A 16,749-nucleotide genomic window follows, 5' to 3' on the forward strand; every position below is an offset into this window, starting at 1 on the left:
GCTACTTCTTAGTTTTTGAGTAAAATTGTAATACCACCGGAGTCCCAAATCAGACGAAAGTCTAGTATTTTATTTTATTATTTTAATATTAATTTAATAATTTATTAAAAATTCTTATTTACTTCTTAACATTTTAATTTTAATTAATTAATTGTTTTAACTATTATCCAATTTATTGTTTTAATTATTAATTATTTTAGTTTACTATTTCATTAATTATTTATTTATTTTTGTTTGTCGTTCCTGAAATCATGAAAGCACTGACTTACATAGCATATTGTCGGCGTAACAAAGGATCATTATTAATTAGTGACCTTCTTACGATTGACACGATTAAAAGAAAACGTAATAATAGATAGATAACACAATTAATGCACATGCAATTACCTGCACTTAATCATTACATGCAAACAATCGCCTGTGCATGAAGTCGACGCTGGTGTGCCATTGACAGAGCGTAGGAACGACGCCGGCATACACTCGACATTATACCATATAGACGACTACAATGCAAGGATAAGTCTTATAAACTATACGAAAACAAGAGAGTAAATCAAATGTGCAATAAATAAATAAATAAATACATAAAACAATAAAAAATATAATGTTGACACCACGTTTCTTCTTCCTACCGCGTATAAAATTAAACACATTTTTTTTTTTTTTTTTTTTTTTGCCGCACTTCATTTAAACTTATTTCCTCGAACTATTCTAACTTAATTCACTAATCTCTCAAGGCAAGTTGAAATGACACCAAAATTCGTAAATTTTAAAATTAAATATCCCGAGCAATTTTTGTCGTGCGGGAGTCAAACTTCTTCTAATTTTAAGTTTTTAAGTTTCCCAAATATAAGTATAGGAAACGGGATATCGCTTTATAATAAAATTTTTAAAGAAATATAAGGAGAATAATGAATTTCAAAATTTATTTTAAAAGAACTAAAAGGTAAAATCTCATGGCATCGCTACGAAGATTAAAAAGTAATTTAATACAGAATATATAAATGAAAAATAATCTTCCAGGCAATGTGAAGTAAAATTTAAATAGTAAATGTGTACCATTTCCAAAAATTTTTATTTTATTAACCTGGAATTGGTCATTAAAATGCTTAATTAATAAAAAGTAAATTTAAAAAGCTAGAGCCAGGAAATCATCGTTGATTCTATAGAAAAATCGACCTGGTTCGATTCCAGGCGAACGGGTTACTGCGAGAGCGTTTTCATGTTTTCCGCATGTGTAACGTGTATACGAGCCATTTTCTCTCAGAGAGTCCTCCACGAAGGCATCCGTCCCTTTAGGCAGATAGCCCTATCGTGCTTTGCGGTAATGAACCAAGCAAACCAACCATACAAAGACACCGAATTTTCAAGGGGAATTGTAATCTTTCCATACGATCACCAACAATTTATGAACACCCCGTTTCGCCATTTCGCATTTCTGAACAAAATACCTGTTTTAGTTTTAAAATTTCTAATCAATTTCATAAAATCTGAATTCCAGTTCCCCTTGAAAAGGCGGAATCTTTCATTGGAATTAACGATGGTCCTCTTTTTTAAATTGTTTAAGTTTACGTTCTTATAAATTATGCATTTTAATTATCAATTCCAGTTTTTGATTTCTACAATAACGCTCATTTGCTACCTAAATTTTACTTCACTTTTCCTAGGAGATAACGTTTTATTTATACATTCTCTCTCTCGCTTTCTCTCTATATATACACTCTTTTGCAAAAAAATCGAAGTACCATGAAGGAAGTGGTTGTTTTTGATGAAATTGAATATGCGTATAGCTCATACACAGATAATAAAATGATTAAAAAAATCAAAGTCATAGTACCTGTTCACGGCTCACAATCACCCATTGAGTGTTCAAATTAGTAATTGGTCGAATCGCCCCTGGCGGTAATGCATGCTTGAATTCGTCGTGGCAAGGAGTATAGAGGCTCCTAATGTCATCCTGCGACAAATTCTGCCAGGCATTCATCAGTTGTCGCTCCAGATCTGCGATATTTTGTGGTGGCCGAATCTGGCGGCCTACCATGTCCCAGACTTGCTCGAGTAGTGAAAGGTCTGGTCACCTTGCTGTCCAAGGAAGAGTATCAACCGCCCGGAGACAGTCCAAAGGTATGCGAGTAGTATGTGGCCTGGCATTATCTTGTTGGAAAATAGCCGCAGGATGACGTGCCATGAAGGGTAATGCAACCGGCAGCAGGATGGTATGAACATATCGTTGAGCTGTTAAATATGTACGAAGGATGTCTAAAAATGACCTGCTGTCACAAGAAATTGCACCCCACACCATCACACCAGGGGTTATGGCTGTATGCCTTTGTAAAACAAAGGCTGATTGGGATCGCTGGCCCCGTCCTCTTCAGACACGAACACGGTGGTCATCTGCTTCAAGAGTGAAGGTTCGGGCCTGGCGAGCAGTCATTCTATCTTGCCTCGCATTTGTGATCCTTGGCCTGTGAGAGCCATCATTTCGTCAGCAATTTCCTTGTAGTAACCATTGCTGCCAACATCTTTGCACAGCAGTGTCTACGCTGCAGGGCGGCCTATTGCTTGGTATGACCACCCAGCTTCACACAACCCTACAATGTGACCACGTTTGAAGTCGTTCGTTGTCTGTAAGGTCTTCGGTATTGCCGTAATGGCATCTTTTGTTCCTTCTTTTTGGAATTACAATGGCAGCAACAAAAAAAGGTAAATTTTCCGCCTCTGTTACTGGTTTTATACTTTGCGAAATGCGTGCTATGATCGCAATTCCTGTTCATTTACCTTTGATAATTTTCATGTTCGATCAAGATGTTTTTGCGTACCAAATTTCGTCACGATCGCAAAAGTCCTTCCTGGTGCTTCGATTTTTTTTTTTTTTTTTTTTTAAAGAGTTTCAACACGTTTGGCTCTGGCGATGCAGTAAAAAAGCGAGGTGCACAGCTAGATGTTATAGCAGTGCCATATACAAAATTTCAACGTTCTACAACTAATCGTTTTTAAGTTATGCCAGATACATGTATACTTACCATATCAGAAAGTTTTCTCGATTACCGTACTTGCTTTATTTCGTAAAAAGAAGTGCTTACAAATTTTTGTACAAATTTACAGCTGTTATCGTGCTTTCCTTAATTATTCTTTTATTTCTGCTACTTATTGCTGAATAATGCTTATTTAAGACGCAGAAAGTAAAAACTGATGGTAAAAATTAGCGTGGTGTGTTGTGTAGACCTTTACAAAGAAAGGATAGACATAACTTCATTTGGGAACCCTGGTCTTTTGACGTGAAGAGTGTGGTGAAATTTTTCTTTTGATACCAGAAGTAGAAAAAGTTGCAATTTGGACAAAATAAAAAACGCTTTTAAGGACTCTCAGTTGCTGTGTTAACATTGATAGCATTGAGCCTGATGCATTTTAACAACAACAAAAATAAATAAACAAATAAATAATAAATAAATAAAAATTTTTAAAAAATCGTGTTTTTCACTGTAAGAAAACCTGATGCAAAAATCCGAGAAATCATTCTACGAGCATTTTCTTCCAAATTACTTTAATTTTGGATGCAAAATTTTGCAACTTTTATATTGTTTCGTTCGATGCATCTCTTTGTTCTTACGCTGAGTTTTATTCATACTTCTTATAATTCTTATGAATAACAAGTTTTAGTATATGAAATAGCATTTTCGGTTTTCTAAACAACTAACAAAACTTTCTGTAATTAGCTTATTATCCAGTTATTAAAACTCAGCATATTTATCAGAGAATATTAACATATTATTGAACAACAGTGTAATGCGGCGTAATAATTTCACTGGAGAATATATTGATGTTCAAGTGAAGCCTCATTAATTAAAAATTAACTAATGCTGAATTCCCAATAATTCAGACCCACACAAATAATGATGATATATCCCCGTTTTCCAGAATCCTAACTTCCCGACTCCAATTCCGAGGTTATCAGTTTCCCAATTAATATGACTTCCATTTTCGTAGAAAGGAAACTTTTCTTTTACCAAAAGGGATTTTAAAGTACAAGTAAAAGTAGTATGAAAATTACGATACATAATACAATATTATAAATGAATAGATATAATATTATCTAAAAACTAATCTGAAAATTGTGATTAGTTCTGAATTAGTATGAATTTCAAATTTTAAGCACTTTAAATTCTCTGCGAAATATTGACATTTCCATCCAATTCTCTGCGAAAATTTGGCTTTGTGTTATTTATCAATTAGAGTGTCCTTGACAAATGATATGCATTTTAAGTGGGACTCTCGATCATTAGTGCATTCCTACAATCATGTTTTTGTTTAATATTTGTCGGAATAAAATTCAAAAACAAATAAAATTTTATATCGAAAAATCTCTGGCGGAACACATTCTATTTTAAAGAATCCCTATTTTATATACAATAATTTATTAATATATACACTTATTAATATATACAATAATACTTAGCTAAGTTCATATGTATTTAGCACACTGAACTCTGTCGGAGTAACCGTCTCCCGTCGAAGACCATCAATGAAAGTGACTAACATTTCTGTGAACAGAAATAAAAATCGATACTAAATGTGACCTATATAATTCTTAGATAAATGTCACAAAAAATCATCTGCGACCTGGTAGTTTTAGAGAAAATTCATCACATTTAGTATTCTGAAGATGAAATTGTATGAACTTTTTCTGTGCTGTTAAAATTGAAGAATACAATTTCTTGATAAATGTTGTGAAACGACTGTTTGGTGTCATTTGAAAATGGCCAGGGAATACTCTGGAATTATTGTGTAACAATTAATAGTTTGTTTTTTCTTCGTTTTTGGCTATTTCAACTTACGGAACATTTCAAAATGAAGCTGTATTTTTCTACATAGATCAAGAAATTTCAAAGAACAGCAGAACATTTTCAGAGAAATGTATGTATGCCAAGAAGAAGACCTTCCCTCTATTAGAATTCTTGTCGCAGAGACCGTTTCGGAAATGTTGTGGGAATTTTTGTGCAACAGTTAATAATTAATTCTTTCTTCGTTTCTTGCCATTTCATCTTACGAAATATTTTAAAACGAGGCTGTATATTCTTACATAGTTCGAGAAATTTCCACAGAACAGTAGAGCGTTTGCACAGAACTGCGTAAGGATATGGATACATATATGTCAAGGAAGAGACATTCAATCTATTAAAGTTCTTGTCGCAGACACCATTTTGGAAATGGACTTGCGTATGAGGGTAAGAGAAAACAGCAGAAAACTTTTTCCAGGCTTGTTAACGATCCTGTCAATTCGTTTCAGCTTAGGCAGAAAGTATTTTCAACTCGGCTAAACCTCTATGCCGAGCACACTGTTTCCACGCCATCTCCTCCCTATATTTACCTTGCAGTAGCTAGCTTATCATTGATGTCAGTCTTGATCTTAAAGCAGCATAAATGGAAATGTCCCCTTCCACGATATTCCTCATCCAGCTACTTAGTCCATAAATTTCTGCGATTATAAAGAGAGAGAAAAATGTTTTCGTATGGTTTGCTTTACAGCAGGCAGAAAATGGACAATGACATTGGTCTAGCATTTGTTCTTTTTTGAGGTTTGGTATTTTAAGCATCGTATTTGAAGTGAATGCACAGGTTTTCTAGCAGAACTTTTCTGTGAATCCACAGGTTTTCTAGCAGAACGTCTCTGTGAATCCACAGATTTTCTAGCAGAACTTTTCTGTATTTATCTTGTCAAGTGGATCAAGGATAATGGAACAGCATCCTGAAGGTACCTTATATCTTCTGATTCTCTTTCTTCTTTTCCCATTTGGAAGAGTATTACCAGTAGTGACAAACTAGTAATCGAAACTCTGTCAGCTGTTAGTTCGCGTAGAAAAAGAGGAATTAATGATGTCCATTTTGCTTGCGTGCGTAGTCATCATGAATTCTGTGGAAGAGTTGATTTCTTAGCTAAAAATACTTTAAATCTATCTCTTGATATCAACATTAGCATTCCAAAGAGTTATTGGAAATCATTTTGTTATAAGAAGCTTTTATCTAAGTGTATAAGGTATTTCTCCGGCCTTCTTGGTATGCCTTCGTGATGTGGTGGTCCGCACGCTGGGCGCATATTCCAGAGGTCCGCGGTTCGATTCCCGGCGAAGGCGTTGCTACTTTTTCATCTCTCTTGCTCCGAAATAACCTAATAGCTGTACAAGTGGAATAACGACTATTTCATCTTAGAATGCTGAGGGCACCAAAAAGTTCTTTCCTGCTATTTACCATAGATTGCATTCCGAATCTTTCCTCTTTATTAATTTTAAAATATATCATTTTTATCTGATCATGGTAAATTTGCAAGTTACATATTTCGTTTCAATATAAGATCAGATAATTTATGCGAGTGTTAAAAAAAAGTACTTCATGATGTGGAACATTTAATTTTTTCCTGTCCTACCTTCGATGACCTTAGGTTATGCTTGCAGAACGATTTGAAAAAGCTTGTCGTGACTTGGACGTGAGTTTATCTGTTTCTGTGAAGTTCTATACTGTTCTGCTGTTCTATACTTTTATTTGTTTTATTTATGCATGTATAGTTCGATCGTCTGAAGCGCAACCCTGGTTGGCATTCTGCCAAAACATATAGACTCGTCTAAAAGGGCGGTATTACTTGCTGCGACGTGAAAGGTCTTCTCTTCTCCGGAAAGAGCTATGCTGGAGGGAGAAAAAGTCTCCATCTTTCCACCCTATTTTAAGAATAATTCGGTCTGAATGGCGCATGCGTGTTTGGACATATGGTCGCGGATGAGGCGGTCGAACTATAATATTTAATGTTAATAATGCCATGTACCACATTTTCAAATGAAGTGTAGTGAATCCTCTTTCTTTAAAACAATTATCCACGGTTCCAAGTAATTTCGATCTTGTATGGAGGTCGCCTGTGAGAGATAATGTTCAGTACCAATACTTATTTAGATATTCACAAATAATGTTCACTTTCAGAAGCGCTTATCTTTAGAGAGGTCATCAGTATGTGAGAGTTCGTAGTTCAAATCCCTTTTATTATTTTAATTGGTACTTACGTATTTCCACGCCTACCACACACGTTGCCGAAGATCGTGTTAAACTTACGCTAACCATTACAGCAGATAATTGAAAGCACAAATAGCTTTTGCTTAGGTTAGATAAACACAGCTATCTTTTTATTTAAATAGATAATCAAGAGATAAAGGTTATGGAAATAACATATAAAAAGCCTAAATAAATATGAGATCAAACTTTGAAGTTACCTGACAAAAAAATTCACAAAAATTTACGTCAGTCGTTACGAAAGGAAAAATTTCCTAATGCATTTGAAATAGCCAACAAAATAGACATCTTCTTTATGAACTTGGCGCTATTTAAATTCCTTTAAATATGAATCTAAGTAGGGTTACGTGGTTGTACTGTGTTTCCTACCAGTTGCTTTGTAGAAAGGCAGGTTCAAAAGTCCCAAACCATCCTAATGCAAGGAGGGGGGAGGGAATAATGGTTAACTTGTATTCCTCTTTACAAATTCGAAACTGGATTGATTGCGGTTATATAAAACCAAAGTGAAGATCTTGTGAGTATGGTGAGGCGTCACGCATATCCGTTATTGGTGCTAAATCACACTGCCTGGCGGCAGTCCTTATTGTCGAAACTGGAGGACGGGAAAATACGTAAGTACCTTTTAATTTATTATCGTAGAAATAACGCGAGAGTAAAATCGCTTCCTAGACACACACTACGTGAGGTGTAACGCAAAATCTTCTAATGGGAGAAAATTTATGGGAGTTGTGCTTCAACTGAAGCAATTTATTCTAATATAAATTCCATTTTCTAACGAATAAATAATAATACATGTACTTATGTCATATGTAATTCGCCGGCATCAAATTTCACAATATAGGAAAATTATTAAAAGACAAAACTTAGAGTAAAGAGGTCTCAGCTGTTAACATTTTGAGATCAGAATATAACAGAATCGAGCTCGTTTACAACCCAGCTGTGTACATAATACCCAAGTAGTAAAAGATTGTCTGTTATAATCCGATGTTTCCGCTTTCATACATCTTTAAAAATCCATGCTGCTTATTTTTCATTTCTTGAAGCGTATCTTTATAGAATATTTGAGAATTAATTAAAGTTTATGCATTCTAAACAGTAATAAAAATTCATCATTCTTCATTTAAATAATTAATATACTCGGATTTGTGAGAAGGCTGTATATAATTAAATCGTTTCGAAAGATACATTGATGAGGATATAAAAATTCGAAGCGTTTCTGCTTATTATAACAAGTAATTACATGCCACAGCATGTGTATGAATTATGCAAATAACTCTAGAGATGATGGCTCGGTTTCGTTGGCATTTTATTTGCAATTCAGATTTTTCCCGAATAAACTCGCTTATTCTGGAGGGAAGAAAGAACGAGAAACGGATACCCGGCGAATATATATATATACCTATCTTATTCTTAGGGACGTAGACAAAGTCACGTTTTCTACTAGTAGCTTCGGAAGCATTCGACGTCGAAAAGCACGTTTGCCCATTTATGTTCGCCGTGTTGCTGATGTGCAATTGCTTTCCGAAATAGGCCCTTAATTTGGGATGTCGTAACCTGTTTGTATCGGGGGCTTAGGCAGGACGTGAGTGTTAAAAGATTATGTAACCTATTTATTAGCAAGGTGTGACACAAATTACATGCCACATGGAGTGTCACACGACAAACCCCAAAGCGATGACCAACCTTAATGATTTCTGTTTCTTTTTTACATGGACATTTATTTACCAAAACTAAATATTGGAAGAAATGTGACTTCAGAACAATTAAAAAACGATTAAATGTATACTAAAGTGAAAAAAACATGTAGCGAAGTAAACGGAGCACTTTGGATAACACATCATTAGATAGTCAATCAGACAATTTTTTAAGGGTTAATATTAAGGGAAATGAATAGTGATGTAGTATGCACGCAATCGACCGCTTATAGTTATTTATTTCTCAGATGGCATTGCTAAGACGCTGTATTTAAATCTGAAAATAAGTAAACATAATTAAAACTACGTAAATGAAAATTATTCCATTACTTAATTTAATAAGCTTGTAAAGTTATTAGGTTATTTTGATGCGGAAGACGGGGAAAATGAGCAGTGCCTTCGCCGGGAGTCGAACCTGGACCTCTCGAATACACGTCGAGTGTCCTACAGCTACACCACGAAGGCATGCAGAAAGGAGGAAGAAAATACCGTATAAGCTATTAAATTTCTAATTTCATTAAATTTAAATTCTTTCCAATCTTAAAAAAAAGTAGGGAGTGGTCCTTGAAAGGGCTGTCTTCCGTCGTTCAGTCATCTGTCTACATTACGAATGGTACATTGTGTGGCCAAAAATTAGTCATCACTTTTATTAACCGATCTCCACCATGCTTCTTCAAAGCTTCTGCGAAAGTGGAAACGTGTACTATGCTGTTCTTCAAATTTCGATAGCTTCATAATTCACGAAGGCGTTACACCACGAAGGCATGCAGAAAGGAGGAAGAAAATACCGTATAAGCTATTAAATTTCTAATTTCATTAAATTTAAATTCTTTCCAATCTTAAAAAAAAGTAGGGAGTGGTCCTTGAAAGGGCTGTCTTCCGTCGTTCAGTCATCTGTCTACATTACGAATGGTACATTGTGTGGCCAAAAATTAGTCATCACTTTTATTAACCGATCTCCACCATGCTTCTGCAAAGCTTCTGCGAAAGTGGAAACGTTTACTATGCTGTTCTTCAAATTTCGAGAGCTTCATAATTCACGAAGGCGTTACACCACGAAGGCATGCAGAAAGGAGGAAGAAAATACCGTATAAGCTATTAAATTTCTAATTTCATTAAATTTAAATTCTTTCCAATCTTAAAAAAAAGTAGGGAGTGGTCCTTGAAAGGGCTGTCTTCCGTCGTTCAGTCATCTGTCTACATTACGAATGGTACATTGTGTGGCCAAAAATTAGTCATCACTTTTATTAACCGATCTCCACCATGTTTCTGCAAAGCTTCTGCGAAAGTGGAAAACGTTTACTATGCTGTTCTTCAAATTTCGATAGCTTCATAATTCACGAAGGCGTTACACCATGAAGGCATGCAGAAAGGAGGAAGAAAATACCGTATAAGCTATTAAATTTCTAATTTCATTAAATTTAAATTCTTTCCAATCTTAGAAAAAAGTAGGGAGTGGTCCTTGAAAGGGCTGTCTTCCTTCGTTCAATCATCTGTCTACATTACGAATGGTACATTGTGTGGCCAAAAATTAGTCATCACTTTTATTAACCGATCTCCACCATGTTTCTGCAAAGCTTCTGCGAAAGTGGAAACGTTTACTATGCTGTTCTTCAAATTTCGATAGATTCATAATTCGATAATAATAACCTCATAAAATTAAAAAAAAATATGATATGGCCACCACATGACTTCCTTGTAGGGCCTATTAAATTATACACATTTTTTGCTGCATTTAATATTTCTCATTCAATCAATTCAATTCTCACTTTACGGCAAGGCGAAATTATGTAAAAACTTAAAAAAACATCTTCGTTAGAAATTGTAACATACAGAAAAACCTAAAACACCAAAAAGAGTTATAAAAACAGTTTTTTTTTTCTTCTCCCAATCCAAATTAGAGTGTCTGTGCAAAATAAAGCTGATGGTAATTAAGATTAAAATTTTTACACACGGTGACCAATCGAGAGTCCCTTGTAGCAATTAAATTACAATTACGGAGTCGAACAATGGGCTTTTAGGATGCTGTCAAAATTGTAAACTTTATTAAAACCAGTGCTCTTAAAAGACATATACTCCAAATACAAAAATTTATTATTGCACATAGAAGTAAGATAGGACATCTATTTTAATTTTAAATAATTTAAAGCGAAATTTAAGAAGATCGTTGTTATTTAAATGTAAAATTATTGCACCGAACAAAAGTTTGATCTTGTTACTGATTTTTTAAATGATTGACTAGCTATCAAAACTGTGCTATTTTTCAGATATTTTTGAGGAACTAAATAATCTTGACTTATCTTTTTAAAAGAAAAGTAGCAATATATCTCCATATATAATAGCAATATAGTTTGTTATTTCGAATGATAAAACTAAAGGTTTTATTTAAAAAATCAGCACATGGAAGAATAGCCTGGAAAATGATTGATTCGAAATGTTACCGACTTTCGACAGTTTTATTACTGAAAAAAAAATAATGTGAAATTTTATTTGTAAAAAATATTTTAGATCACTTAAAAACCTAAAATACGTTTTTTTTTTTTTTTTTTTTTTTTTTGGAGGGGGAAAAAAATCGAATTTTTATTTTCAAAAAGTTATCTAGAATTCAGAAACCATTTTTGATTGACATTAGTGAGATGAATCATTTGCCATAAAAAACCCAGGAGGAATTTGCTGAGCTATCGAATGATTCAGGCCTTCAGTTTCCGTAAAAACCCTCGACTGAAGTCTGGATTGGTGCTAGAACTGAATTTCCCAACATTTCTGGAATAGTATTAAGTGTTCTTCTTCCAATCAGTACATTTTCAGCATTTTAAAACCAAATATCATTCGACGCTCAAAAACGTTGAAGATACCTCAAACCCAACAGCTTCAAATACTGCACTAACATTTGTTACTTTGTTACCTAGCAAAAAACACCCATCTATTAAACCGTGATTTTTTAATCCATTTTTGTATATCTAAAACTCTCTTTTTTATATATGTATAAAATTTATCAAAGAGTCAAATTATTTATGACAAAATATTATTTTGAAGTATTTATTTTTGTGTTTTTATTTTATGCTTAATATGGTGGGGTCGCGAAAAAAATTTCGGTGTTAAAAAGGAATCTTGAAGAAAGATTCAGAAACATTGTTTGTTCTAAATGATAAAAAATATTGCTTATTATTATCTGCCCTCTTACATATATTTTTATTTAATAATTTGTAGTTTTATTTTTATTTATAATTATAGTTAGGATGGCTTTGATAACTTTGTTACGGGTGTCTGAAGTTTTTACATTCTTTAGTTGAGAATTTTATCGAGTATTTGACCTTTTGGTATTATTCTCCATTAACATTCTTTTAGACAACATGGCAAACACTTCCACTAAATCTGAACTCAGTTTTATCTTATCTACTAGTCATTACGCTACTATGGCCATTCTTTCTGTTTTACAACCGCTTTTACTGTCTTCTGTTGAACCACGGTATTAAGAATATCATTTTCAAATCTTTGAGCGCGAAAAATATATTCAGCGAGTTCTGATGCTGCTACCTCATTATCAGCAAACTTTCCTGCTTTACGATGGCACAGTTTAGCTTTTCCAAGGGTTAATTAGCGGTAGTATTTTAACGTCATTGCAAATTTAAGCATTGAAATTCTGTGAAAAATTTGTTCCTGAAAGTTGGATTTTTCATCTTCTTCAAACATTATTCATGAGTAGTTCGGTGCACAGATAATCCGCTCATGTAGTTCATTTAAGCCTGAAAAAGTAATCTTATCGAAACATCGAATCAAATTCGTTTCACTTTTATTTATTTTTTCACACCTTCTCCCTCCCCCACAAAAGATTAATCCATCTGTCCTTGTTTAGATACGTGACATACGTTTAAAAATATTTTATTTCCTACAAAACTCTTTAATTTTGTACTTCATTTCGTGAAAAAACTCAACTGTAAAATACTCATTATATTATATTACAGAATGCACAGCTTAGATTGTTAGCACTGACAAAACCCATAAAGGTTGTCTGCTATCGAAATGCTACCTCATATTCGATGGAAACTTTACAGCTAATGTAATATTAAATTATAAATTAAATCACTGTTATGTAAAAACAAACACAATTTATTGTTTGTTTATTTACGTTATACGTAAGAAAAGTAATTAAATTGTCTCCAGTGATAATTGGATTGGAAAAAGCTGATCGTAATGAATTGTTTTACCGTCTTGGGTCGTTACTGGAGAAATTACTGGGCATCATCATCTGCAAATATAGCCCATTATTAACGTTACTCGTTTGGAAAATACCAAAACGCCATTTAGGCGGACCGTTTTTGGCTCAGCGATTTTCTTCGCTATGCCGGTATTAGTAATATTAAACGGTATAAACTGAATAAATTCATAACTCTTTGTGAGCCATATCGGCAGTTAGTTTGTTGTTCATGAAATGAAGTGTGTTCAGAAGAGGAATGGAACGAATGCTCATTTTTCTCCAATTTTGGAATGCTTCATAAAATAATTATAAGAAGAAAAGAAACAGGAGACATATTTATATAATAATAATAATAAATATAAAAATAATAATTTTAAAAGGTTTTTAATCGAAGCAAAATGTCAAATTTTCATTTAATGAAAACAGATTTAGAAATAGGATAAATAGAACAGATTTAGAAATAGAATAGGAGAATAAATGTCTCCAATTATTAAAATGACACAAATTTAATAAATAAAATACATAATTTAAAATTCTTAAATCCTGAAGTTAATTTTCAGAATATACTTGACAAAAAAAAAAAATGTTTGAGTATCGCTTCAAATTCTTTACGTGTTTCCAGACATCTTTCTAAATCAAAGCATAGCGGTTAAGATTACTTTAAAGCTTAGTATAGCTATAAACTATGTATGGAACGCTAGATTGTCTGAAGAAAATTATGCGTGTAAGAACTCCTGACGGCCGTAACGAAGTGAGATTGGTGATCCAGGTTCATTCCAATTACAACAACCTTTTCTTCTTCTTGTTCTTAGTATTATATAAATACTTCAATAAGATGTCGTATTTTTATGATGTCGTATATATATATAATATTTTTTAAAGGCAAAGATCTGGGTGACGCAAACAAACGCAGAAATTCGAGTTTTCGAATATCAAATCATTTGTAAATTCTTAACTCGAATGTTATACCTCTGTCCAGTAATATTCCTTATTAAACGATGCCTGGATTTCTTTTTCCCTAAATGGGAAAATAAGTAACGCAGAGTTTAAATACGTCACTGATGTTAAACTGCTTTATAATATGTATTCATGTATTTGAAAAGTATTACGTGTATGCATACTTTACACACTTTTACTGAAATTCTAAAAAGTGATAAGTTACAGTAATAAATAAGGGCTGCTTCCGTTTTCTTAATATGTCTTTAACCAGGATTGAGGGAAAACTTGGGGTATGTTGGATGTAGCAATAGAAAAAAAAAAAAAAAAAGAACGAAATAAAAACTAGATCGTTTTCCAAAAGTTCGTACGTTTTTTTTTTTTTTTTTTTCTGCGCGCGTGTCTGTCAGTCGAGTACCGCAAACCATCTGCTGCTGCTGAAAAATCTTCTTTTTCGGAGGCAGGTGTTGAGATACCAGGTGCACGCGACTCCTCCGCCAATCAGAATTCAGGTAAAAGTTCGAGCGCGAGCCTGACACGTGGGGAACATTTAAATACATCAATAGAGCCATGTCGTGATTACCTGGAGGATTTCTGTACTCGTCTTTTGTTGTTTATAGAGTACGCTGGGTAGAGTGGTTTCATCATTTCAAAAATTTAGTGTCGTTTTCAAAGATGGTGTTTTATTGGTGCTTAGGATGTGCCAATCCAGTAAGTTTTGTTTCTTTATCATATTAGTTTTGTCAAAAGAACGTGATTTTATTATTGATATATGCAAGCGAATGAAATAGTGAATTTTAGAAAGAAAACATAAGCATCTGACATGCTACAGATGTAATACTGTATTTCAGAAACATGGGATTTTCTCATCTGTTCAAAGTATAAAAGTATTTCAGTTCTTGGATATTTTGACATTTTGTACCACAGATGTATATTCTCATTTTCTAAGCTATGGTTTATCACCATATTTATTCGCTTGATATCGTTCTTAAATTTATCTACTTCTTTTTACTTCCTTGTACGAAGTAAAAAGGAAGTATTGTAATGGCGAAAAGTTTCAGGCAGCATATTTCAACGAAAATATCCCATTTTGGCCTCTTTCAAATGCAATTTAACGATGTATTTCCGTGATATCTGTACGTAAGGACAGAATAAAACACTCTTTTCCTCCAACAAAATTATAAAACTGCTTTAAAATGAATTCTGAAGAGAATTTTTCGTACGTACGCGTACGTACGTATCTCGCATAACTCAAAAACGAGTAGCCTCAGAACGTTGAAATTTTGTATATAAGACTACTATAACATGTAGATGTGCTCCTCGTATTTTGGTTTCAATCGGCCGCGCCAAACGTATATAAATATATTTATAAATATATCCACTCTGTTACCCGGCTCAGTGATCTCAGTTTCTTTACTCTTATATGCTTGTAAATTGTAAATTTTTTGCTTTAAAAAATGATTGAATTATATTGTTTTTATCTTCCGGTTAAGGGTTTTATGCCTTTAGTAAATCTGCATGCAATATTTTTAGAATTATCAACAATTTTAAAATCGTTTAAGTGCCGCTAAGCCTAATTTGATGGCGGCCATTGCTCTTGTTTACATTTGAAACAGCTGAGTAGCGGATTTGTTGCCAATCTAGAGAAACTTAGCTTCGCAACAACAAAGATATACGCCTTCATTTATTATTGCCAATTAAATCATGCTTAATTCTATCTGGAATTTTTTCGAGGAAATAAGCGTTTAGGATTTACTTCGTAATTTTTAATACAGATATTTTGAGTTTTTATGTATTTTTGCCTTGTCGCGAAGTGAAAACTGAATTAATTGAATGAGAAATACTCAATCGTCTGTGTAAATTGTTTCTTTTTTGTTTTGTTTTATTAATTTCTTTTTACATCGTTCTAGCTTTATTATAGTATTTGAATAGAACATGCGGCAACAATTAGATAATTCTTTAAATGATATAAATTTTGTGCATTCTGAGTTATAATATGAACGAAATGTAATACTGTTAAGTGAACCTAGCGCCAGAGTGTCGCTATGGTAAACAAATAGAGTGAATTTTAAAGAATGCATTTATTCTATTGTGGTTTATTCGCTGTCGGCGAAGTAGATTTAATTCAATCCAATAAGTTTAAATGAAATGCAAGAAAAAATGCGTATAATTTAATATTCCGTACAAGTCATGTGGTGTACACATCAAATTTTCTTGCTTTGTATATATTCGATACAAAACTGTTAATGTAAAAACTTCTTTAAAAATAAAAATTCTCTGGCAAATGTAAACACCTTCGATGAGTCATACTAGCGATATAAACGTTAATAGTGGTAACTAACAAGAAGTTTTAATCTGCTAAGCAATATACTGTTTAAATTTGAAAGAAAGTCATAAATCTTCTTTTGCCTCAGAGAATTTCAATGACTAATAGAACTGGCAGTTTGCCACGTTGCCTGTAAACGAATTGTAATATGTTAAAAGTAAGCTAAAATAATGGTGATGTGGAGCAGTGGACGTTTCTAATGTCAAAGTCTACGGCAGCTATCTTTATTTTTGGAATTCTTATTATTATTATAATTCGTTTGGAAATTCAACCCTTTTTTTTCATATCCCACTTAAATATTTACGATATAACAGAATTTATACCATAATTAAAGAACAAGTTCTTTTTTTTTAGTATTTTTACATAAATTACAACTAGTAAGTCCATTTTATATATTAACGATTCTTACTACCTCTGTATGTACAAACGATGCGTAATGATGTACATATATTCTCAATCATTCTTTCCAACGTCTTTTCAATCATTCTTTCTAACGTCTTTCTAATCATTCTTTCTGACGTCATTTAGTCGACAATAAGATG

General features: G+C 33.2%; 1 protein-coding gene across 3 annotated transcripts in view; it reads left to right on the plus strand.

The window, feature by feature from the left end:
* LOC118187817 (uncharacterized) overlaps positions 1–16,749 on the plus strand; it is a 514,341-nt gene that overhangs the window by 282,192 nt on the left and 215,400 nt on the right. The window contains exon 1 of one of the 3 annotated variants that reach the window (XM_085818177.1): positions 14,443–14,592. The exons of the other annotated variants lie outside the window; for them this stretch is intronic. Within the exon in view, the coding sequence (XP_085674303.1) occupies positions 14,557–14,592 (36 nt within the window). The 5' untranslated portion in view covers positions 14,443–14,556. Of the gene's footprint in view, positions 1–14,442; positions 14,593–16,749 lie in introns of those variants that run through there. 3 annotated transcript variants of the gene reach the window in all.

The sequence above is a fragment of the Stegodyphus dumicola genome, chromosome 6 (assembly GCF_044657685.1).
Source record: "Stegodyphus dumicola isolate Sdum_Otavi_A_Nest chromosome 6, ASM4465768v1".
In the NCBI taxonomy this organism is placed as follows: domain Eukaryota; kingdom Metazoa; phylum Arthropoda; class Arachnida; order Araneae; family Eresidae; genus Stegodyphus; species Stegodyphus dumicola.